The sequence below is a fragment of the Pelobates fuscus genome, chromosome 3, assembly GCF_036172605.1.
Source record: "Pelobates fuscus isolate aPelFus1 chromosome 3, aPelFus1.pri, whole genome shotgun sequence".
Lineage (NCBI taxonomy): Eukaryota > Metazoa > Chordata > Amphibia > Anura > Pelobatidae > Pelobates > Pelobates fuscus.
In genome coordinates this window covers 311,244,661-311,272,245 of record NC_086319.1, presented here as the reverse complement: position 1 = coordinate 311,272,245, position 27,585 = coordinate 311,244,661, and the positions used below count along the sequence as shown (strand labels likewise).

At 42.7% G+C, this 27,585-nt stretch overlaps 1 protein-coding gene across 1 annotated transcript in view; it reads right to left on the bottom strand.

Moving 5' to 3' along the window:
* The window catches only part of AKAP13 (A-kinase anchoring protein 13), a 294,031-nt gene that overhangs the window by 162,482 nt on the left and 103,964 nt on the right, over positions 1–27,585 (bottom strand). The window contains exon 4 of the mRNA XM_063448874.1: positions 26,249–26,399. Within this exon, the coding sequence (XP_063304944.1) occupies positions 26,249–26,399 (151 nt within the window). The remainder of the gene's footprint in view (positions 1–26,248; positions 26,400–27,585) is intronic.

The window sequence follows — 27,585 nt, the reverse complement described above, 5'->3', positions numbered from 1 at the left end:
CATACATACTGACACATACTGAGACATACACACAGGCATACATAGTGACAGACAGACACATAATAACATACATACAGACACCGACATACATACATACATACACACACACACACACATTCATACAGACACTGACATCCATACACACATACATTCATAATGGCATACAGACATACACTCATAATGGCATACAGACATACAGACTGACATACATGCATATATACAGACATACTGACAGACATACATGCAAACAGTCATCCATACACACAGACCTACGTTCATAATAATATGCAGACATATATTCATACTGACATACAGACATACATATATACATATAGAATGACATACAGACATATATATATATATATACATATAGAATGACATACAGACATATATATATATATATATACATACATACATAGACATACATACATAGACATACATACATAGACATACATACATGTATGCATACATACATAGACATACATACATGTATGCATACAGACATACACAAACATACATAGACAGACATACATACGTAGACATACATGCATGCAGTCAGACAGACATAGACATACATCCAGACATCCAGACATACATACATCCAGACATACATACATCCAGACATACATACATCCAGACATACATACATCCAGACATCCAGACATACATACATACATACGGACAGACATGCATGCAGACAGACATACACACACGCATACAGACAGACATACAGACAGACATGCATGCATCCAGACATACATACATACATACACATACATGCATACAGACATACATACATAGACATACATGCATGCAGAGAGACAGACATACATGCATGCAGAGAGACAGACATACATGCATGCAGAGAGACAGACATACACACATACAGACAGACAGACACATACATGCATACAGACACACAGACATACAGACAGACATACAGACAGACATACACATACATGCATACAGACACACAGACATACAGACATACACATACATGCATACAGACATACATACAGACAGACACATACATGCATACAGACACACAGACATACATGCATACAGACACACACACACACAGACAGACAGAAACAGACAGACATACATGCATACAGACAGACATACATAGACATACATACATACAGACACACAGACATACATAGACATACACACACACACACACATCTCATTTTCCAGCCACCCTCCTGTCTCTTACCTTTTCTTTGCAGGAGGGTGGCTGGGGATGATGGGAGTCGGCGCTGCTCCCTCTTCATTGCCTGGCTCTCCCTCTTCACGGCTGGGTGGGCGGGCTGGCGCGCGCGCTCCTCCCGCGCGGAGTGAGCTGGGAGGAAGTTTATTTTTTTTTTTTTAAAGGGGAACGGTCGCGCAATACAACGGCCACAGCGCTGACCGGGCCCCTGAAGGAGGGGGCTCATCGGGTGGCCCTAAGTGTGTGGGCCACCCGCTGGGCCCCACACGTGGGGCCCGGGCGGCCGGGCCCCCCAGGGCCGCTGGGCCCGTGACAACTGTTATGGTTGTCACCCCCTGATGGCGGCCCTGCATAAGATTAGTGTAAATAGTATGAAATAGATGGTGAGAGCACACACAAAAAATAAATAAATATTACCCCTATGTTCAAATAAAATCCTGTAAATATAAAATCAGGAAAAAGAACATGAGTAAAGCAAAGTAAAGCAGCAATGATTTGGTGAAATACAACAGTCTTGTTCTGTGTGTGGAGAACAAGACTGTTGTATTTCACCAAATCGTTGCTGCTTTACTTTGTAATAAAAGCTTTTAAAGAGAACCTGCATCCTGGGCATTTTAAAAAAGGAGAAAGTTTGCAGTTTGCTTTGGATTCCAATCATTATTACTCCCTATCCATTCAAGGCGTCTAGACTGAGTCAGCTTTTAAGTGACTCAGTAATATGTGAGTGTGACTAATTATACACCACTTGATTATATTTTTGACGTTATCACCCTATGTTCTTTTTCCTGATTTTATATTTACAGGATTTTATTTGAACATAGGGGTAATATTTATTTATTTATTTTTTGTGTGTGCTCTCACCATCTATTTCATTCAATAGATAGATAGATAGATAATGTGATTGCAGAAACACTACAGGCACAATAACAACCTAATTAAAATTAAGTTGTTATGGTGCCAGGAGATCCCTGGTGCAGTCTTACCTTTAGGGGTTACACTGTAGACACGCGCTAAAGTCTTCAGTCCAGCACTCTAACTTTGTCCCTGTCCTCCTCCACCTCTCCGATGCTTGAAACAGGTGGTCTCGGACAGTGCGTCAATCATTTGCAAAAAGGATCAACGCTAACGCACTAAGCCAATCAGAAGTCCCCATTCATAAAAACGCTTAAGGAAAAACAAAAAAAAAAACAAAAGGGGTGCTACAGATTGGCTTAGAGTGTCAGGATTCCGGTTTAAAAATTTGAGAAAGGTGGAAGGGCATTGGCAGAGTTACACGGCACAGGATTCAAGACTTTGGGGTTAAACTGCTTGTTTACAATCTAACCCTTAAAGGTAAACTGGCATCAGAGACCTCCTGGCACTAGAACAACTTCATTACAATTAAGTTACAATGGTGCATGGAGTGTTCCTTTAATGCCATAATGAGTGAAATGAATAAACAGAGTTGGGTCATTTCTCTCTATTGGCCTATTCCTGGTTAATTCTTGAGAATTCATGGTTTGGTGAAAGACCCATTAATGTGTCACCAACCCTGTCAAGGTACTTGTTCCACTTACTCATATGGATAAAACATTTTTATAATTCAATTAAGCATTACTAATCATACCGATGAGTTAATAATGCTCACAGACAGCTCAGAAATCAGCCAATATGCCAGCGAAACTAATCTCGCAGCTGTATAACCACATATGCACAGCATCGGGAACATGGGGAGCTCAAACATACACGGATAGATGGGAGGCGGACTTGGGGGAAACATTGGAGGGGACAGACTGGCAGGACATATGGGAGGCAAATGCAAAGGTGTCCATCTGCACAACACTGCAAGAACAAGCTTTCAAAATAATGTTACGGTGGTATACCACCCCAGTGAAACAATATCATATGAAAGAGTCCTACAGACACATGCTGGCGGCTGTGCGGAGGGAGGGGCACATACATCCATATGTGGTGGCAATGCCCTAAGATACAGGAATACTGGGGAAAGATAGTAGACTTGTGCTCACAAATTTTAGAACGACAACTGACACCAGACCCATGGGCATGCCTCCTCTCAAGACCCACGGACGGGCTCCACAAACACGACCAAAGACTTCTAAATATGCTCTACCTAGCTGCTCAAAGAGCGAAAGCGCAACACAGGATAAACCCAGAAACACCCCCACTCACCCTGGTCAAGACAAAAATTAGGGACAACTACTTAATGGATAAAATGACAGCTCAGGTGAGAAATACCACCAACACGTTCCGGAAAGTCTGGGCCACATGGGAACAATACGACATCTAAGACAAATAGAAATGACAGAACCGGCATAGCGAAATCTCACTCGTGCTTTTGAACTACTTAGTTTTATTTTATTTTATTTTAATATGGTTTATTATGTTATGAAATGTTACACTGTATGTGAAAAGAGAAAAAAGGAAAAAGCTGACAGATACTGCAGCAATAGACACCTTAACCGGCCTCTGCGCAGGTCACAGGCTACGAAACTCAAAAAGGTACCAATAACACTGTATTGCGTGCATTCATACCTACCGTTGAATCACAAAATAGGCTTCTGCGCAAGCCACTCATGTTCTTTTGAAACCGGTCAGCACGAAAAATAAAGAATATATATATAAAAAAAAAAAAAGAAATCAGCCCATAATTAAAACAAGATTTCCCTGTACTTACTTTAAATGCACAATATAGAGAAGGACTAGTACACTTGTTATTTTACAGTTATTTGCAAATCATGTCGACTTCATAAAATAAAATAAACATTATGAAATATGAATCTAGGGCAATGAGTGTAAAGCTGCAGTGGAGGCCTGAGAAGTTTCACAGATAGATGACAGTATGCAATGTCATTCTGTCTAAACAGAACTTAATCTTTAATCCAATTAGACCAGCACTGGTGGAAATCACTTCCATGCTACAACAAATGAACAGCTCATATTATGGCTTGACAGATTACTCTGAGGAAGTGTCAGAATGAATGCCAAGATGCATGCATGTTTCCGATTCTCAGTTAATTATTCCAGCCACCATCACCACTATAGTTCGCTACAGTGTTTATGGTGCCATGAGTTTCCTGGCACTCCTCATTGTAAGTAATCAGACCATTTTTAAATGGTTTGATTTCCTACTAGTGGATCTTTGGCAATGCACCCCGCGAGCTGTAGTAGTTATGATATTTGGATTGTTCTTTAAGGGGACTACAGAACCAATTTACATTCTTCTAATAGGTTAGGGTACACAGAACTTCCAGGTCCCCTTTCCTGGTCATGTTCACTATAACTGAAGAGAATATTTCAAAAATTGGTGCAGCTATCTTCCCAGCACCAGTTCATAGTTTTCTAAGATAAGCAGAATATAAAAATAAAAAACAAATTAAAAACATAAAACATATCAGGTATGATGCTAGAAAAGCTAACAGAATGTAAGCAATGTGGATTATGATTTATGTTTCTCAATCATTAAAACATTAAATACTGCTAAAATATATGTCCAATAAATCCTGCTGTGGGGTTTTAAATAATATATACAATGCTTCCTCCAAAAACAATGAGATGGCCCTCAATGACATATTCAGAAAAAAAGCCACTTAATCTCCATAGATGATGTGAAGTTGGAGCAAACAACAGGCAATCAAAGGTATCACTTTTAATTGTTATGTGTATTTCTATTGATTAGCTCTATAAAAAATGGTATAGCAATTCCAGCCTGTAATGGTGCTTTAGCATTCAGGGCTCGACAAATCCCAGGTGCCAGGTCACCATGGTGATTAGGAAATTTGTCCTAGCGTCTGGGATGAGTGAGCCCCTTCAGGCTCCTAGCTGACTGGAAAACTGAGGTGACAGGCGGCTCAAAAAGAGCAGAGGCAGCTCTTAGTGAGCGGCCGGACAGGCAGGCGGCTTATAGTGAGCGGAAGTGGGCGGCCGGACGGACAGGCAGGCGGCTCATAGTGAGTGGAGACGGGCGGCCGGACGGACAGGCAGGCGGCTCATAGTGAGTGGAGACGGGCGGCCGGACGGACAGGCAGGCGGCTCATAGTGAGTGGAGACGGGCGGCCGGATGGACAGGCAGGCGGCTCATAGTGAGCGGAGGAAGGCGGCCAGACAGGCAGGCGGCTCATGGCGCAAGATTCGTTAAGATAGGCGGCTGACTGATTATGGTGTAATCTTCCTGCTCCCTCGTGCACCATCCAGTGATGCCGGGAGTCGGAATATGATGTCACTCCAGCCCCGGCTCACTAAACTACACACGAGGGAGGATGAATATGAGCAGCCCCACTGGACCCCAGGGAAAGGTAGGAAGGCTGGGCAGACATTTAAATATAGCTTATAATTTGTGAGTGTATGTGAAAAGGTGTGTGAGTGTGTTTGTCTCAGTGAGTGTGTGTGTGTCAGTGAGTGAGTGTTACTGTCTGTCAATGAGCAAGTCTGTCAGTCAGTGTGTGTCTGCTGTCTGTCTGGGAATGTGTTTGTGTGTGTCTGTCAGTGAGTGTGTCTGTAGGTGACCAGTCCCTCCAATCACATGGAAATGGTGTTTTTTTTTTTTTTTTTCTCAAAACCGTACTGGTCTCCCCATGGCTGAGATCATCACTTGACGATCTCAGCCAATCCAATGCTTTCCCATAGGAAAGCATATGGAGACTATTGCGCATGTGCAGAGAAACATGCTTGAATCAATGCACCCATATGGATAGCAGTAAGCGTTTCCATGCAGATCATGGAGACACCGAATGGTGGTGCTGCACACTGTGTAGCACTGACCCAGAATGCAGCTCTAGAGACCATCTGAATGAGTGCATTAAGCTGTAGTGGTTCTGGTGACTATAGTGTCCCTTTAAGAATTGTATTTTTGCAGTTGAAAAACCTGGCTCCTAATTTTTTTTAGCTGTGTACTTGATTGTGTGTCTGTGAGTGTATATCTGTGGGTGTCAGCCAGCCCACAGCAAGAAATCTGGGTGGCTAATGGGAATTCTATGCACAGCATGCTGGCATCAGACAGAAAATGGCAGCACATTACCTCATCCCCTAGTGAAAAGTTTTAGTGCCATCCCCCTCCCCCCGTTTTGACTATTTTGTATCCTCCCCAATATATTGTTTCCAGAGTCGCCTCTGTGTCATCTGTGTGTCTATGTATATGCATGTGTGTCAGTGTGTATATGTGCATACATCTCATAATCTCACCAACACTACAAACAAATACACCCCTGCATTTCATTGTCAACATTACATACAAACCCCACTATTCTATATAACCACACCACTGTATTCAAAAAACACACTACACACAAAAGCATGCTTGCATTCAAACACCAACACTACATACAGACACGCCCCTACATTCACTCAACATAATACTAAAAATAGCATATGTTCGATGCTAATGGTTGAATTATCGGAGTGGTATTTAATAGCGTGTTAGCAGCTGGATCGGCTACCCAAACATGGGGAAATATATAGCTAGCGATCTAATTCTGTAGTTAATCCCCGAGTGTCTGCTGGAGAACTGAGTCGATCCAGCTGCTAAAACGATATTAAATAGCACCCCAGTATTACGTTTAATTTAGCACTCACTACCACAATAGATAGATCCTTTCATTTGTGCTCTACCCTTATAGCACAAAGTTTCCAATTCAACCATTAGCATCAAACGTATGCCATTATTATAGCGCATTATATACGCTAACAGCATACAGACGTTTAAGCTGCCTATAGATTATTCTATGCACGCTACTATCCCTCAGCAAGTATTTGCAGACAGAATTATTTTGAATTTATTCATGGTTTATCACATGTGAATATATACCGATGACTAACTATAATTAGTCAATTCTTCTATTCTGTCCACCTACCATGTACTTGCAGTTCTAGCACTTGTGTACATGAGCAGTTCGAGCACTTTTTAGCAACAGTATTGTCTTTTTATTGTTAATAAAATTTATTTGTTTTCTTTGTATTTTTGTTACGGAGTCTAGTAATGGTACTACTGGCATCCCATTAAATAATTGTATATATTGTACATATTATACGTTCTTCCTAGTTCCCTCTGAGGTACACTGTTCTTCTTTGTTTCATTTATTCACCAGAACAAATACAATACGCTGTAGTTGTTATGACTATAGTGTCCCTTTAAGTCAAGGAAATTGTGAAGAGTTTAGAATTGTACCCTTCTCACCAATATGTTACGGCCTTATTAGACTATCTAATCGCACAGATGAAGCCTGAAGATCTGGATTATGAAAAAGATGGCTATGTCAGGATGTTGGAGGTCCAGGTAAGTACCACATTGGTTGGTGTATACACACGCACATGCGCGCATAGACACATGCACGCCCAGGGGCAACCAAAGTTAAAACACAGAACTCCATTTTTTTTTTTTTTTTTAAAGTTCCATTTTTAATAAAATTTGCAAAAATTTATTACAGCTACTGATCACTTACCGACCGGGTTCCGTTCTTGTTGTAAAAGACACGGTTGTAAAATGAATTGGTCGGTAAGTGAGGACTATGTTCGGGGAAATTTCCCCGAACATAGACAAGCGCAGCAGAGCAGGGAATCCCTTAAATCTATGTTCGGGGAACGTTCCCTGAACATAGATTAGATGGATTCCCTGCTCTGGTGCATTTTCTATGTTTGGGAAAATTCCACTAACTTAGACCAGCTCTCTAACGTGGGTAATCCCTTGAATACCCATGCTTGAGAGCTGGACGTAAGCGTGAGCAGTCGTAAAATAGGTAGGTCGTAAAGTGATGACCACCTGTAGTAAACCTTTTTTTTTTTTTCAACCTACCTCTCTGACAAGCTGCACTTCTGCAGCTTGTCTAGATAACTTCAGCTAAAATTTCAGCCAACCAAGAAGTTGGTTTAGAATCAGTCAGCTAGATTACATGATTCTCATAGAGTCATAGGTTCTGAACATACACAGAGATTTACTTACTGCTACATATGCACCTGCATCTCAGCTCACCGGCCAGTACTGTAAATGTCTGAACTGCAAGAGTACACAAGCTAGGCAACAGGTATGTCTTTTTTCAGAAGGTTTTTTTTTTTTTTTTTTTTCATTTTAATCACAGCTCATCAAACTAACCTGTTAGTAACAAAGTATGTGTGGCCACTAACTAATTTTAATTTCCGGTCATTTGACCAGAAAATGTATTTCAATACTGGTAAATGGGATTGCTTTTAATTATGGCCAGATTTAATTGCAACACTGCTCATTTGTGGCTAACAAACCTTGCAGCAAGAAATTTCTTTGCAAACTGGAGCCTCTCTTTTGTGAGGCTGTCAGGCCACTAGCCAAACTAATGTTGTTTTAGTGACTGCCTGTTTATATCATGTGCCTCACAACAGCAGATGTCTGCAAATCAACAGACATAAATCCTGGGTGTGAAAGATGTACAAACTTTAAATATTTTAGTCAGCAGCTAACATAACGTACAGGATCTTTCCAAAATATAAGATGCACCTACTTTTATTTAAAATACTGTATTATTGGGGATGTAATCCCCTTCTCTGCTTAAGCCATTTGCAGCTGTCCTCATAGAAACACTGCCAGGATACTTAAATCCCAGCTTTATCCTGGCGTCAAAAGGTCCAATAAATGAACCCTCCAGCAAAATTGTACAGCATGGCAGCCTGTAACACAGACACCAGTGCCAATGTCAGCAAGAGGTGCTGTCAGGGTCTCTCTTAAAAATGCCATGTAGAATTAAGGAAAATGAAAATATGTAAAAATTTGATTGTAGGCACTTATGTATAAATATAAATCTGTTTCTTTAAATTCCTTCAAATGTCGACAGGAATGTTGTTGGTTGATCATCAGATAATGACTAAAGTTATGTCTAGAGTGAGTTACTCAACTGAAAAATAACTGTCCACTTGGTATTTTTTTGTAATTTTATTTATTGTTTGTTTGTTTTTAATAAGGGAACTCTTTGTCTATTAGTTATAATACCCTGCTTATTGTGCATAGTAGTTTGGAACAAATGTATGTACAGATGCAGTACCTCACGTGGATCTATTAGTGTTATTTGTTTTATTCATAAAAACCCAAGGTACAGGGGGGATAAGATAGAAACATTTAAATACATAAAGAGAATCAACACAGTAAAAGAGGAGACTTTATTTAAAAGAAGAAAAACTACCAGAAAAAGAGGACAGTCTTAAAGGGACACTAGTCACCTGCACAACTTCAGCTTAATGAGGTTGTTCAGGTGAGAACTATAGCTCCCTGCAGCCTCTCTCATGTAAACACTGTATTTTCTCAGAAAATACAGTGTTTACATTGAAAGCTAGGAACACCTCCAGTTGCAGTCACTCAGAGTGAACCAGAGCGACTTCCGAGTTGATTGAGGCATAAAACTCCTCAATCCACTCAGATCTGCTGTCAGCAGAGCACAGGGCAGCACTGTGCACAGCATCCTGTGATTCAGTATCTCCTCCCTCTGCATGCAGACACTGAACTTTCCTCAGAGATTGATTGCTTGATTTAATTCATCTCTATGAGGAGATGCTGATTGGCCAGGGCTGTGTTTGAATCATGCTGGCTCTGCCCCGATCTGCCTATTTGTCAGTCTCAGCCAATCCTATGGGGAAGCATTGTGATTGGATCAGGCTACCACGTCAGCAGACTGCTTGTTTTTCTGAGTCTAACAGCATGCAGATTTAAAGCTTCAGGCTTGAATACAGTAAGATTTTTACTATATTTATGGAGGTATGAGGGGCCCAGGGGGGGCTAGATGGTGGTGTTAACACTATAGGGTCAGGAATACATGCTTGTGTTCCTGACCCTATAGTGATCCTTTAAATTAGAGGGGCAAAGGTTTAAAAGTAATATCAGGAAGTATTACTTTACTTTGAGTGGATGCATGAAATAGCCTTCCAACTGAAGTGGTAGAGGTTAACACAGTAAAGGAGTTTAAGCATGCGTGGGATAGGCATAATGCTATCCTAACTATAAGATAAGGCCAGGGACTAATTAAAAGTATTTCAAAATATTGGGCAGACTAGATGGGCCAAATGGTTCTTATCTGCCTTCACATTCGATGTTTTAAGATTTCTTTAGAGGACTATTTAACATAGAGACAAGAAGTCATAATCAGGACTTTCTAATTCAAGTCCTCCTCTTCGATGGGTTGTATCACAATGTTAATAAAGCGATATTCACAGAACATGAATTAAAGGAGTATGATCATCTATTTTATTGTTATTACCATTATAATGATTTGAATATTGTGAGAGGCTGTTAAAGGGACACTCCAGGCACCCAGATCACTTCTGCCCATTGGAGTGGTCTGGGTGCTAACTCCCACTACCCTTAACCCTGCAACTGTAATTATTGCAGTTTCCATAAACTGCAATATTTACAGCCACTAGAGGGCACTTCCGGGTTTATAGCACACATTTTGTGTGCTATAGCGTCGCTGGACGTCCTCACGCTATGTGAGGACCTCTAGCATCGCTGAAATCCCCATAGGAAAGCATTTTCAATGCTTTCCTATGGGGAGGTCTAATGCGCGTGCGCAGAATTGCCACGCATGCGCTTTAGGACTCCCCCCCTCCCCCCCGCACCCACCAGGGGAGGAGCGTGGGTGGACCCTGAACCAGCGCCGAGGGACATCGGCGCTGGATACAGGTAAACCTGAAGGGGTTTAAAACGGGATTGGGGGAAAACTGTTTGTTTTCCTGGCACTGGAGAGTCCCTTTAAGGCACAGTGCGGCATACAGTGTAATATATTAAATATGCCACAATGCACTCCATGTATCAGCATAAACCACACATCATAACCGGTAGATTGCCAGCTGTGGATGCATATGTATGTTATTATGCTAGGTACAAAAATGATTGTGATTGTGAGGACAAAACAATGCAACTCAATACAGTGCAAATACAAAACAATGCAAATCACTACAGTGTAGATACAAAAATACAAAAAAAAAGCAATCATATGCTTTACTTGCTTATCTCCAGTTGGACTTTGATGGGATCTTCTTGGGCATAGTAACTCGAGAAATCATGTTCCCAACCCTATCCCAGAGTTCCCAGTTTGACATGCAAGTGAGTACAGACAGGCATCCTATGTCAGACTTCATTTTACATTTCTGCAGTATGATGGAAAGATGAGTGAGAAGGTTATTTGGCATCAGGGCTGGACTGGCCCACCGGGATACCGGTAAATTTCCCGGTGGGCGGCAAAGCTCTGACTCTTAAGTAAAAAGGCCACCAGCTGCATGAAGGTGCCGCCGGGTGGCCAGTCCGGTGGCACACTTTGAGGGGGCTGGCCGCATCCCATAGTTACCATGCGCTGGTGGCTGCAATTCCTGTAGTGCATGGTGGTGCTGCCGGGCTGGGTGGCCATCTAGCCGGTCCGTCGGCACACTCACCAATACTGACAGCTGTGCAGCTGTCAGATACTACAGGAAGACTGAGGGAGGGGTAGAGATGACTATTACGCTCCCTCGCAGTTCCCACAATTCGCAGCACAGCCACATCATAGAGTAGTGATTACTCTATGATGTGGCTGTGCTGGGAATTGTGGGAACCGCGAGGGAGAATGATAGTCAGTTCTGCCCCTCCCTATGTCCTACTGTGGTATTGGACAGACTGTCAGACAAGGTCAGTTTCAGGGGGTGGTGAAGGGGAGAAATAGACACAGGGTAAGGGGGGGAGAGAGAGAGATATCGGGGGAGTGGGAGGAAAGAGACAGAGGGGGGAGAAAGAGTGATGGGGGAGAGTAAGACCCAGAGGTAGTGGGGAGAAAGAGGCAGAGGTGCAAGAGAGAGACACTGGGAGGGGGAGAAAGACAGGGGTGTGTCACGGTTCTCACCGCGACATCCAGACTGCCAGACGAGGTCGCCCCAGAAGTGCCCAATAAGGGGTTTGAACCTGGGTACTTTTTAGTCCTGGGCCTGCTGTTTTGCCTCTGAGCCACTATACAGCTCTAGAAATTGCCTGAAGTATAATCTTGCCTTGAATCCAGCACTGAGGGCTGGACGTTATTCTGTGGCTGCTCCAACATTCTCAGCACACCTGTGGATGATCACCAATTAGCCAGGTAGAAGACACTGCCTCTCCCTGAGGGCAGTGTCAGTTCATTGACTCTGGTTCCGTATTGCTGTTTGTGTTCCAGTGTGCTCCTGTTGATTCCTGACCTTGGCTTGTTATTTCGTTGTACCCTGACTTCTGGCATCCTCTGACCTCTGCTCTCTACTCGTTTATCCTGATTTCTGGCACCCACTGACCTCTGGCTTACCCACGACTATTCTCCTGGTTTATCCGTTTCTGTACTGCGACTTGGAGCATTAACCTGCACAGCCCCCGTGCACAGACTCACAGGCCAGGTGAGTTCTTACCTGACCACCTTGGCCTGTGTTTAATTGCAAGAGTGAGCATATATCTGCGCTACAGACTCCCAACCAAGGTAAGCCGTTACAGGGTGAGAGAGACAGAGGATGGGAGAGAGAGGGGTCAGAGAGAGAAACAAGGGGAGAAAGACAAAGTGGAGGATAAAGACAGATGGAGAAGAGAGGGGGAGAGAAGAAAGAGAGGGGGAATAAAGAGGTACACAAAGGGACTGAGGCGGAGACAAAGAGACAACAAAGACATACAGAAGGAAAGGGGAAAAAAGTGATACACAAGGTTTGTAGGGGGGCAAAGCTGGACTGGGAGGAGAGAAAGAGACACACAGAGGGACTGGAGGTAGAAAGAGACACACAGAGGGGATTTGGAAGGGGAGAAAGACAAAACAGCTGGGGCTAAGACACACACAAACAGGGCTGGGAGAAGAGAGACATACATAGGAGTGGAGAAGGGTAAAAAGAGACACACGGGCATGGATGAAGTAAAAGATACACAAGGGGGGTTGTAGGAGACACAAAGGAGAAAAATTGGAGACAAGACACACAAAACGAGGTAAAAAAAAATTAAAGGAGGGAATAAGAAACACAAAAAAAGGGCAAGAAATTCAAAAGGGAGTTAAGAGAAACACAAGAGAAGATGCATTTTCACCTGTGTCTTCTGCTCTCCCAGTAACTTAGTTCTTCAGCACAGGAGTTTATGCCGAAGAGCTAATTGACAGTAATTGACAGGTGAGAGAAAGAGCTCTTATTAAATAGATTTTACTTCCATTATGGCAAGTTTGCTAGCAAACTTGCCAACACAATGTACAGATAGATGTAATTGATGTAATTCTAAAAGTAATACACACACACACACACACTCATATATATATATATATATTATGCATGTATATTAATGTGTGTATTAGTAATATATAATGATGCCTATAATATTTAGACATTAATATACATAATACACATAGAAATGTCATTAATATGTAACAATATGTAATGAGCATGTATTGGCCCAGTCTTCTTGCTAGTTTCACACTCCAGCACATTAACATATTCAAATTAAGGAGCGCACTCATTGATATGTCGAAGTAGTTGGAGCGCACTCATTGATATGTCGAAGTAGTTGGGCTGAAACATTGATTATATGCAAATGTGTGTCTGCTTAAAATTAACCCCTTCAGGACCGCTGACGGTTCAGGACCGTCAGCGGTAAAACGTGCGTTTGGACCGCTGACGGTCCTGAACCGTCATAACGGTCTGGGGCTACTTACCTGATCGCCGTCGGTCCCACGGCGGCGATCAGTGCTCCACCCGGTCCAGGGGGACTGCCTGTCTGCCCGGGCAGTCCCCCCTCGGCAGATCAGGACCCCACGGCCATGTGATCACTCGATCACATGACCGCAATAGGGGTCTTTGTATCTGCCTGCAGGGGGACTGTCTGTGCTGACAGGCAGTCTCCCTGCAAGTAAAAAATCCAAAAAATAAAGTAAAAAAAAAACCAGTGTAAAATCAGTGTAAAAATAAATAAATAATATGTGTATATATATATATGATATATATATACATGTATTATATCTATATATAATATATGTATATGTATCATATATATATATAATGTCATATTAAGTGTATTTTTATATTTATATATACGTATATTAATATAAAAATACACTTATATTTAAATTACACACGAATATATACAATATATATATAATTGCTATATATATGGTATATATATATTATTATAAAATACAAATAATATGTTAATAAAAATAAATAACAAAAAATAAAAATAATTTTTAATAATTATAAAAAAATATTTATATATGCAATTTTATTCTAACAGTATTTTGATATATATATATATATATATATTTATATCAAAATATACTTAGAATGTAATGATATATATATCTATGTATAAATAAATAAATAAAAACAATACGAAATATACATATGTCCATATACATAATTACATAAATAATTTCATAAATATACACGTAGACGTCAAATATATAAATATGTATATATATTAAAATTCTACATGTGTATTTATGTAATATTTTTACCTAATTAAGTAATTTTAATGATTGCAATTTGAGGGACCTGCCTGCCAACCCAGGCCGAAAGTCCAGATAATTTAATTTGCTAGCACTGTGTTTAACCCTGTAACTTTCTATGACACCCTAAAACCTGTACATGGGGGTACTGTTTTACTCGGGAGACTTCGCTGAACACAAATATTAGTGTTTCAAAACAGTAAAACATATCACAGCGATGATATTGTCAGTGAAAGTGAATTTTTTTGCATTTTTCACACACAAACAGCACTTTCACTGAGGATATTATTGCTGTGATACATTTTACTGTTCTGATACACTAATATTTGTGTTCAGCGAAGTCTCCTGAGTATAACAGTACCCCACATGTAGAGGTTTTATAGTGTTTGTGAAAGTTACAGGGTCAAATATAAGGCTTGATTTTACTTTTTTTTTTTATTGAAATTTGTCGGATTGGTTAGGTTGCCTTTGAGAGCGTATGGTAGCCAAGGAATGAGAATTAGCCCCATGATGGCATACCATTTGCAAAAGAAGACAACCCAAGGTATTGCAAATGGGGTATGTTCAGCCTTTTTTAGTAGCCACTTAGTCACAAACACCGGCCAAAGTTAGCGTTTCTTGCATTTTTAACACACAAACAAATATAAATGCTAACTTTGGCCAGTGTTTGTGACTAAGTGGCTACTAAAAAAAACTGGACATACCCAATTTTGAATACCCTGGGTTGTCTACTTTAAAAAAAATATGTACATGTTAGGTGTGTTTCGGGGATTTATGACAGATAACGGTGTTACAAGGTCACTATTGATACATTTAAAATATATATATATTGAAACAGCAATTTCCTACTTGTATTTATAGGCCTATAACTTGCAAAAAAAAAGCAATAAAGCATGTAAACACTGGGTGTTTTTAAACTCGGGACAAAATTTTGAATCTATTTAGCAGTTTTTTTCATTAGCTTTTGTAGATAAGTAAAAGATTTTTCAAGTAAAAGTCCAAAAACATGTTTTTTTTTTAAATTTTTCACCATATTTTATTATTTTTTTTAAATACAATATTGGACATAATACAAATAATGGTATGTAAAGAAAGCCCCTTTTGTCCTGAAAAAAACAATATATAACTTGTATGGGAACCGTAAATGAGAGAGCGGAAAATTACAGCTAAACACAAACACCACAAAAGTGTTAAAACTGCTCTGGTCCTTAACGTACAAACATCGCAAAAACAGGCCGGTCCTGAAGGGGTTAAGCTGTTCATTTGTTTATTTTGAAGTCCTATGAGTTCTTTCTTTAGTTAGAGTAAAAGTTTTTTTCAATTTTAAGTTATCTTTTCCACCTCTATATCAGTACACTATGCTGACGTGACGCATTATTGGGCTGGTATAGAATTTTTTCCAGGGCAGCTTTTAGTTCCCAGTCCAGCCCTGTTTGGCATGTCTGAACCCTCCTTACTGCCTACAAACATTTTAGCCAAAGGGGAAATAAAATTGAAATTGACAGCGGTACCGGAAGTGACTTGGCTGCATTAAAAGGACCTCTGAGCACCATAGCCACTACAACTCATTGAATGAGCCTTTGGTGAAGTCCTGCATTTTTTTGGTAAAATTGTCTTTGGGTGCAGTGAGAATCACATATTTTTTGCTGCTCAAAGTCTAGTATCTCTCCTGCAGGCTACATAATGCAGAACGTTCACTCCTATGTTATCATTAAAAAAAACAAGAAAAAAAAACACATATGCCTTTGATGGCATTAACAGGACTGAGCACCAGGAGCAATTTAGCCCAGAATTCAGATAGTGGCAGATTGCTTGTTGGTACAACATTTTGCACTTAAAATACCATTCCAGTATTATAATATGAATATCCACAATATTTCAGGACTACATCTAATAAACATTGTATTACAGCAGTCTGTCTGTCTATCAGCCATGCAGAACCATGAAATCAAGATTGACAACTTGCACATGTGGGGCTGAGCTCAGAATCAAAATGTGTGTTTCACAAGTACTTCTTCAATGACCAGGAAGTGCTCTTGTGATAGGAAACATGTCATGGTCCTCTGCTCAGTGCTCCATGATCGCATCTTGCAATTTGTTTGGATTAAATACATTATTTTATGGCATAACCCATTTCGATTAAATTCTGAATTCTGTCCCACAAAAAAAAAATTAAAAAAAAAAATTGTGATAAAACTATCCTTTTAACAGCACAAAGTGTAGCCTATGCAGAGTACAAATAACAGTGTATTTTCCTGTGAATCAGAAAGGATTCTTATGCAGTATACAGTAATCTTATTAGAATGCAAACACGTTACCACGATTTAATTACAAATATGAATTTTTCAGAGACTTCGTATATAAGTTGGTATTTAGATTACTATTTCACATGTTCGGCAAGGAACAATTAGTTTCAATTAAAGCGGCACTGTCATGCCGAACTTACCTTTCCTCAATCTCTTCCTCTTCTCCCCCTCTCTCAGGATCTGTTATTCTTTTCTTCCTGTCTTCTTTAGTTTTCTTTAAAACCATAAGACAAAGTAGGGACTCTTTGTCTTATGGGATTCCTCCGCTTGACCAGCTCTGACCAGCGGAGGAGCAAAGTGTGCTTCATTTCCGCTGGTCAGAGCAAATTTCCCATGATCCCTAGCTTTCCTCCCAGTTCCCACAATACTTCCTGTCAGTATTGCCGAAAGTCCTGTCACTTAGACAGAACGCCGGCAAAACTGCCGAATTGCATCCTAACAGAATGAGTACCGTTTCTCCATTGGTGTTAGGATGCAATTCGGTACTTTGTTCGGATCGGAATTTCATTCAAATGAATGAAACTCCGATCCTATTCATTGCTGTGGCTGCATCTTGCAGCCGCTTAGTAGATAACTCCCTAATTCCCACGGTATCAGGGAGCTATCTACTAAAAGGCTGAAAGACCTAAATTGGTCTTTCAGCCAAATTTACTAACACCAAGTAAAAATGACTTGGTATTAGTAAATAATATGCCCCTACTCGCTATACCGCGAGTAGGGGCATGTCTAGTAAGCAGTGAGCAGCCTGTGGCTGCTCACTGTAGAAAAAAAATAAAAAAAATATTGCCCCCCACCCCTAAATGACGGGTGGGGGCCGTAAAGTAAAATAAGGGAGGGAGACCTATTGTCCCCCCCCCCCGGCCCCCACCCCTGAGCGGTGGGTGGGGGCCATAAAGATAATGAGGGGGGGGGGACCTACTGTCCTCCCCCCCGGCCCCCACCCCTGGGCGGCGGGTGGGGGCCATAATAGTAGTAGGGGGGGGGGGACCTACTGTCCCCCCCCCCGGCCCCCACCCCTGGCCGGCGGGTGGGGGCCATAATAGTAATAAGTGGGGGGGGGGGGCCTACTGTCCTCCCCCCCGGCCCCCACCCCTGGCCGGCGGGTGGGGGCCATAATAGTAATAAAGGGGGGGGGGGACCTACTGTCCTCCCCCCCCGGCCCCCACCCCTGGGCGGCGGGTGGGGGCCATAATAGTAATAAGGGGGGGGGGACCTACTGTCCTCCACCCCCCGGCCCCCACCCCTGGGCGGCGGGTGGGGGCCATAATAGTAATAGGGGGGGGGGGGGGCCTACTGTCCTCCCCCCCCCCGGCCCCCACCCCTGGGCGGCGGGTGGGGGCCATAATAGTAATAAGGGGGGGGGGACCTACTGTCCTCCAGCCCCCGGCCCCCACCCCTGGGCGGCGGGTGGGGGCCCTAATGGAAAAAAGGGGGGGGGACCTACTGTCCTCCCCCCCGGCCCCCACCCCTGGGCGGCGGGTGGGGGCCATAACGATAATGGGGGGGGGACCTACTGTCCTCCCCCCGCCCCCACCCCTGGGCGGCGGGTGGGGGCACTAAGTAAATTCCCCCCCCCCCCCCCCATCAAGGTGACTAGGGGTGCCCAAGCCCCTAGTCACCCACCCCCCACCCAAATAAAAAATGCCCCTACCTACCCCCCTCACCCTAAAAAATAGTGAGGGGGGAATAAAATTGCTAACCTGTAAAGTAAAATTAAACTTACCATTCGACGTCTTCTTTTTTCTAAAATCTTCATTTTTCAGCCCCAAAAAAGGCCAAATAAAAAACCATCATAGCCGTCGAACTAAAAATAAAATAAAAAACCCGAGCGCAAAAAAAAAAACCCGACGAAAAAGAAAAAACCCGAGCGCACAAAAAAATAATCCATCTTCACCCATGGAGGGCTCCGCGCAGACTGAGCTCCGCAGGGCGGGGCAAGGCTTATAAAGCCTTGCCCCGCCCTGCAATTAGCCTAAGAACACTCTGATTGGTGGGTTTAAGCCAATCAGAGTGCTCTTTGTCATTTTACAAGCGTGGGAAAGTTCTTTGGAATTTTCCCACGCTTGTAAAATGACACAGAGCACTGTGATTGGATGGCTTGAAAGCCATCCAATCACAGTGCTCTGTGTCATTTTACAAGCGTGGGAAAGTTCTTTGGAACTTTCCCACGCTTGTAAAATGACACAGAGCACTGTGATTGGATGGCTTGAAATCCATCCAATCACAGTGCTCTGTGTCATTTTACAAGCGTGGGAAAATTCCAAAGAACTTTCCCACGCTTGTAAAATGACACAGAGCACTGTGATTGGATGGCTTGAAATCCATCCAATCACAGTGCTCTGTGTCATTTTACAAGCGTGGGAAAGTTCTTTGGAATTTTCCCACGCTTGTAAAATGACACAGAGCACTGTGATTGGATGGCTTTAAATCCATCCAATCACAGTGCTCTGTGACATTTTACAAGCGTGGGAAAATTCCAAAGAACTTTCCCACGCTTGTAAAATGACAAAGAGCACTCTGATTGGCTTAAACCCACCAATCAGAGTGTTCTTAGGCTAATTGCAGGGCGGGGCAAGGCTTTATAAGCCTTGCCCCGCCCTGCGGAGCTCAGTCTGCGCGGAGCCCTCCATGGGTGAAGATGGATTATTTTTTTGTGCGCTCGGGTTTTTTCTTTTTCGTCGGGTTTTTTTTTTTGCGCTCGGGTTTTTTATTTTATTTTTAGTTCGACGGCTATGATGGTTTTTTTATTTGGCCTTTTTTGGGGCTGAAAAATGAAGATTTTAGAAAAAAGAAGACGTCGAATGGTAAGTTTAATTTTACTTTACAGGTTAGCAATTTTATTCCCCCCTCACTATTTTTTAGGGTGAGGGGGGTAGGTAGGGGCATTTTTTATTTGGGTGGGGGGTGGGTGACTAGGGGCTTGGGCACCCCTAGTCACCTTGATGGGGGGGGGGGGGGAATTTACTTAGTGCCCCCACCCGCCGCCCAGGGGTGGGGGCGGGGGGAGGACAGTAGGTCCCCCCCCATTATCGTTATGGCCCCCACCCGCCGCCCAGGGGTGGGGGCCGGGGGGGGGGGAAGGACAGTAGATCCCCCCCCCCCTTATTACTATTATGGCCCCCACCCGCCGCCCAGGGGTGGGGGCCGGGGGGAGGACAGTAGGTCCCCCCCCCCCCTTTTTCCATTAGGGCCCCCACCCGCCGCCCAGGGGTGGGGGCCGGGGGCTGGAGGACAGTAGGTCCCCCCCCCTTATTACTATTATGGCCCCCACCCGCCGCCCAGGGGTGGGGGCCGGGGGGGAGGACAGTAGGTCCCCCCCCCCCTTTTTTCCATTAGGGCCCCCACCCGCCGCCCAGGGGTGGGGGCCGGGGGCTGGAGGACAGTAGGTCCCCCCCCCTTATTACTATTATGGCCCCCACCCGCCGCCCAGGGGTGGGGGCCGGGGGGTGGAGGACAGTAGGTCCCCCCCCCCTATTACTATTATGGCCCCCACCCGCCGCCCAGGGGTGGGGGCCGGGGGGGTGGAGGACAGTAGGTCCCCCCCCCTTATTACTATTATGGCCCCCACCCGCCGCCCAGGGGTGGGGGCCTGAGGGGAGGACAGTAGGTCCCCCCTCATTCCCATTATGGCCCCCACCCGCCGTCCAGGGGTGGGGGCCGGCGGGGGAGGACAGTAGGCCCCCCGTCCCCCCCTTATTACCCTTTTTTTTTTTTTTTTTTTTTTACAGTGAGCAGCCACAGGCTGCTCACTGTTTAGTGGACATGCCCCTACTCGCGATATAGCGAGTAGGGGCATTGGGGAGATTTTAATCTCCCTTGTGCTATTATGGGGGTCATATTGACCCCCATAGAGTGAGGGGGGGACCTGGGGGGCTTATGAAGTGGTGGGGAGCTCTGCTCCCTGCCGCTTCTATAGTTACATATTACAAGGAGGGAGCTGCACGCCGGTAGCTCCCTCCTTGTAATAAACTGAACGAACAAACTAACACTGATACACAGTGTTAGTTTGTTCGTCTGATTTTTTCTATTCATTCATTCGTCTGTCTGATGAATGAATGAATAGGTGAAATTCCCGTTCGCATGTCCAGGTGTTTCACTGGGCATGTGCGGGAATCTCAGGGCTATCTAGTGTGGGCAGATGACGTGTCCCACAGGGACTTCACCTACCCACACAAAGATGGCGGCGCCCTGAATAAAGATCGGGCAGAAAATAAAGAATAAAAAATAGGTAATGTGGGGGGCATAGGGGCATTTGGGGATGACTAGGGGGTCGATTGGATGTAGTTGAGGCGGGAGGGGGGTTAAAAAAAAAACGGAATTCGGCATGACAGTGCCGCTTTAAGGACAACTTCTTCTAATGTGTTCTCCTGACACAAATAGTATAATTATCAATTTATGAACTCAAGACGCCAATATGAATTGTTAATTAAAAATGTATGGTGCCTTCAATTTAATGGAAACAAAATCACTAATATAGAACAAGAACAGATTTTAAATCCTTCAGGAATGTATAGATAAACCAATAAATAGATACATATAGTATAGATATTCAAGATCTTCCTTTCCGCACAGCATAGCTGCCCATTGCTGGTATGACTTGGTATGGCTAAGTAAGAGTGTAATTTGTGCCTTAGCCATATCTCCAACTGGGACTTGCTGTGGGCAGCCATGAACCCTCATTTAGTGTAAAACCGCTCAACAATAGTTTAACCCTGAATGGAAGGACAGTGCCAGGGGACTTTACACACGAAAAGCAATTTAATGAGAAGAAATTGTTATAGAAGTAGGTAATAGGAGTAGGTGATGTGTAGAGTCCCACAAGGGGAAACCAACATCAGGAGAGCTCCACTGTGTAAAAAAAATAAGGAAGGGAGGCCCTACCTTTAATCAATCCAAGGATAAAAGGGGATATGCAAACAAAAAGTATAACTTGAAAAAAGGGAGATCTACTAAACGGTGCCCAGGGGATTAATTGTCTGGAGTACTAGCTAGCATCCAAGTTCCAGTTCCCCTAGTGTCCGACTGACAGGAAGGTAGTGTAAACGAGGTTAGGGAGAGAGAAGAGGCACAGGGTCCCCAGAGAACAAGGAACCGGGTAATCAGGTCTAAACGCAGATGAAAAGCCTCACACAAAAAAAATATAGAAAAAAATAAAAATATATAATAAAATAAAATAATAAATAAATAAATCTCTCAATTCACCCTAAAAGTTACCTCGACACCGTGGTCTAACCACTAGTGTCTACTTGAACCAACTCTCCCTACTAAAGTTATAAATAAATAAACACCTAAAAATCAATAACCATAGTGGTAACAAAAATAAAAAAGTGCTACCAAGTGTAGAGATTAAAGAAAAAGAAAACTCGACGCGCGTTTCGGCATGTTCAAAACGCCGTCGTCAGGAGCCTGTGAACATGAGCAGCTTGTTGTTCCATTTAAATACATAAGTACATATTTTTTTAACCCCCGTCCTGGCCTATAGAGTGGAGTCAGGCGGGGCGTAATTTGGACGTGATGGCTGAATATGTGAGGTGGGCTTAAAGTATTCCCAAAGCGCACCTCATAGTGTGACTGGAACACACACTGTATTATGGAGTGGAACAGCATCTTGGCAGTGCTCACAACATTGTGAGAGCTGCACTGAGTCCCATCCGGTGTGGGCATCTATTGCATCGATGATGTCTTTGTTATTTGGCCTGGATCTTCTGATGAGTTCATGACGTTTGTAACTCTCTTAAACATTAAGTAATTCAACTTAAAATTCACAAGCGAAGTGGGGGGCAGGAATCTTAACTTCTTACACCTTACTGTTTCCATACAAACAAGTGGATACATTTCAACCACCCGGTACCAAAAACAAACAGCCTCTAATGGCCTTCTGAATTGGACAAGCCACCACCCACCAAAATTGAAAGCCGGAATCCCTGTCGGCCAATATCTGCGCTTACGTAGAAATTGCTCTTCCCTGGATGACTTTAAAATCAAGGCCTGGGATCTCCGGAAATCTTTTAGGGAAAAAGGTTACCCTAATCGGGTTCTAAAAAGGGCTTATGCCAGAGCAATTAATGCCGACAGAGATACCCTACTCAGCGATCACATAAGGGACACAGGACCTTCCACGATTCGATGCAGGCTGGTCTAACATGATGAATACGCTTAAAAGATTTTGGCCAATACTCACTTCGGATCCCCATATTAAGAAGGTTATAACACCATTCCCCTCAGTGACAGCACGCAGGGGCAGAAATTTAAAAGACATGCTAGTCCCTAGCTATTTGGCCCCCTTAAATAAACCCCTCAAACAATATCTACCCAGGGGTACATACAAGTGTGGCCACTGTAGTGCATGTCCCCATATTGCTAAACAGACCAAGTCTTTCACAGACAGCAGTGAAAGTGAGGAATTTTTAGCAAAATCTTTCTTTAACTGCCGTACCGAAGGGCTAGTGTACCTCCTGTTATGTTCATGTGGTTTGAAGTACGTAGGCAAAACGTTTTGCCCCTTCAAGCTTCGTATAACAGAACATGTTAATTCCGTAAGGAGACCATTAGAGACACCAATTTCACGACATCTAAAAACACCATTCTAATTCTGCTACTAAAATTAGATTCATGGGTATTGAATCAGTTCCCCAACCTCCACGTAAAGGAAATTGCGACCGAAAACTACGGCAGAGAGAATCGTATTGGATTTACAAACTAAATACGTTATCCCCAGCAGGGTTAAATGAGGGATTCTCTTTTTCAGCTTTTTTGTAATACTCTCTCTATTAAGGGGACTTAAACACTGAGGAACTCTTCTTTTTTAAGCTCCCTACCATACTATTTGTAAATTTGTAGATATGTAAATATGACACTTTTTATATGAACATGAACGGCCACTTTATTTTCACCTTGTTCATTTTGCCATTCGAGCCAAGATACTGTCTGCCTTATTGTATACATCCTGATTGGGGTTTACTTCCCCTGATTGGATGTTTATTTCTATATGTTTATAGGCATTATTCAATCCATAAGACAGTTTTTTGACTGTACAATCAATGGGACAGCCTATGCAATAGATGCCCATACCGGATGGGACTCAGTGCAGCTCACAATGTTGTGAGCACTGCCAAGATGCTATTCCCCGCACACTTCCAGTCAGTTCCACTCCATAATACAGTGGATGTTCCAGTCACACTATGAGGTGCGCTTTGGGAATACTTTAAGCCCACCTCACATATTCAGCCATCACGTCCAAATTACGCCCCGCCTGACTCCACTCTATAGGTCAGGACAGGGGTTAAAAAAAATAATAACATGTACTTATGTGGCACCTTTCCCCTAGTGGGACACAGGACGTTCTTCAGCTCTCAGAGCTGACCAGGTTGGTAGCTGACTAGTAGTATATGTTAATGTTGCCCCATTGATGGGGCTTGTTTTGCTGACCTCGGCCGGATGCGGTGTTGGGTTGGCCCTGCCGGGATTTGAACCTGCAGGGATTTTGCCAGCAAAGCTATGTCATTGGCAGGGTGTGTCTTCACTATGTTTTTGAGATGTAGAATATGTGACGACATGCCACACCTCTGGTGGACTGCAGAATAGAGCTTAGATACTCCGCCCCTCAGGAACTCCCACATTGAACAGCTGTTGGCCATGTTTCATCAGCAATAGGTATTTAAATGGAACAACAAGCTGCTCATGTTCACAGGCTCCTGACGACGGCGTTTTGAACACGCCAAAACGCGCGTCGAGTTTTCTTTTTCTTTAATCTCTGCACTTGGTAGCACTTTATTTTTGTTACCACTATGGTTATTGATTTTTAGGTGTTTATTTATTTATAACTTTAGTAGGGAGAGTTGGTTCAAGTAGACACTAGTGGTTAGACCACGGTGTCGAGGTAACTTTTAGGGTGAATTGAGAGATTTATTTATTTACTTTTATTTTATTTTATTATTTTATTATATATTTTTTTATATTTTTTTGTGTGAGGCTTTTCATCTGCGTTTTGGACCGGATTACCCGGTCCTTTGTTCTCTGGGGACCCTGTGCCTCTTCTCTCTCCCTATCCTCGTTTACACTACCTTCCTGTCAGTCAGACACTAGGGGAACTGGATCTTAGATGCTAGCTAGTACTCCAGACAATTAATCCCCTGGGCACCGTTTAGTAGACCTCCCTTTTTTCAAGTTATACTTTGTGTTTGCATATCCCCTTTTATCCTTGGATTGATTAAAGGTAGGGCCTCCCTTCCTTATTTGTTATACAGTGGAGCTCTCCTTATGTTGGTTTCCCCTTGTGGGACTCTACACATCACCTACTCCTATTACCTACATATTTTGGAGGGTTACCCCCTCATTGGAGCTCCCTATTAGGTGGTTACAGTGGTGCAGTTCATGAGCCCTTGACCTGTATCTGGACTCCAGACCTGCACTCTGTTTACTTTATTTCTCCATTTTGTTATAGAAGTAGCCTTCATTATTTAATTTTTTATTCTCAAAAAAATTATGTTTATTATTGCGAAAGTAAAATAGTCCGCAGTGCAGAGAAACATAGGATGTGACAGCAGATAAGAACTGCTTTGCCCATCTAGTCTGCCCAATTTTCTAAATACTTCCCTTAGTCTCTGTCTTTATCTTAAATCTAGGATAACCTTATGTCTATCCTACGCATGCTTAAACTCCTTCACTGTGTTAACCTCTACCACTTCAGCTGGAAGGTTACTCCATGCACCTACTACCCTCTCTGAAATAATAATCCTCTTGCTGTGGTAGTTTTTTCTTCCTTTAAAGAGAAATACATAAGCATAGGTTACATTAAACTATATATGTCGTATCACTGGTTACAGATGCAAATTGCATACGAGAGAAAATTAACCAATGAGATAAGAAGCATGGTGATATCATAATACCAGTCATCTGTCAAAGTTATGAACCATTACAACTTTTTTATTCAAGTGGTTTGCTCAATGCGCGTCGGGCAAGGTGTGCGACATGGCTTGCCCGATTTGAATATGACTGAGCAAAGTTCCTCAATGAAAGTGTGATAATCAGAGGGGGGCACCAAAAAGGGGAGAGAAAGATGGATGTTTGGAAGGGGGAGATGGGGGAGTTAGCGGAAGCGGGGGGACGGAGGGAGAAGATACACTGACAAGATGCCGTAAAAGAAGGAATAAATAAACGCTGAAAGACAAGGACATTTACGCTCCAGCACTGACTGAAATAAGAGTTCCCCTTCCTTGTATGGTAACCAGCAAAAGGTGAATTTTTGAATATAAGATATGACCAGACATTATGGCTGAAGATTAAGAAGGTTGTAGTGTACTAAAAGCCGTATAAATATTTCTCACCTGGGGTAACTGTTTCTAGGGTCTCTGAGTTTACTTTCCGAGTACTTGTTAAATGATTGAGTGTTGAACCAGCAAATAGAAGGTAAAAAACAGCATCGCCATCTTCCAGTTCTTTTTCTTCAGTAAGACGCACTGTGAGGATGCAGTCACCCTGAAATACAGATCATGGGAATATTAGCAGCCTAACAATTATGGTCATTTTTTCCTCAATGCAAACCTCATCTCTACAACGATTGGCAACAGCACATTTTCAATGTAGAGAACTACAACATAAAAGGAAGAAAAAGCACATAGCACACATTAACACAGTTTATAATATATACATAAAAAAAAAAAAAAAAAACGCAACACAACTGTGAACCCGGAACACAACTGTAAAGAAAGAAGATTCACAATTATTGCTGGATTACTAAAACAGAGAAGTATCAACAACCAATTAAATATAAAACGAAGAAAACACAAGGGTAAACAGTTTAGGAGATATACCCTTTTGTGTGAAGAGTAACCCAAAAACACATAAATAAAACGTCACTTTTAATATAATTATTTAATAATTATAGAGACACTTGTCATATAGAACATTAATATCTGTAATAGGATAAAAATCCTACAAAACAAATTTATGAGTAAATAAATATTCAAATAAATCTTAATAATAAAGAAAAAATATATAACGGTGATCAAAAAAATAAATACAACTAATAGAAGTTTTGTAAGGGTAACAAGAAAATGAATATATATGGGTGAGTATAAGTTTTGTAATCACACCATACGTAGCAATATGTAAAAAAATGTAGCAGTGTGTATAAAGGCTACATTTGTAACATAACATTTTAACTGGGAGGGGAGAGGTATAACATAGCAGGTTTTAAAAGAGAGAGCTGGGAGCAAATCCTGCAAGTAATAAGATTCCCTACTCTGTTGTGCCTTTGAGGGCACCCCTTAAAAAATGCTAGTCCCGGGGGCGGAGCCAAGCCACTGAACTGAATGGCCGCAAGCCGTCTAAGCTCCGATCCAAACGGCCACTTCTACCCCGATTACACCGGCTACCCTCGACCTACCGGACTTAAAACGAGTACCAGGGCAGCTGGAGCAGAGATGGGGCGGAAAACCAAAAAATCCAAACCCGACAAGCCGCGGCAACAAGCAAGTATTGGCGACCTCTGGAAACAGGCACAGGACGCTATGGGCACAAACATGGCAGCCCTTCAGGATGAATACTCCGACTTCTCAGACGACTTTACACCAAGTCTGGAGGTAGAGCCTACACCAGCACTCATAAAACCCCACAAGTCGCCCCCACAAGCTGACTCAGCACCTGTCACGGCAACAGTACT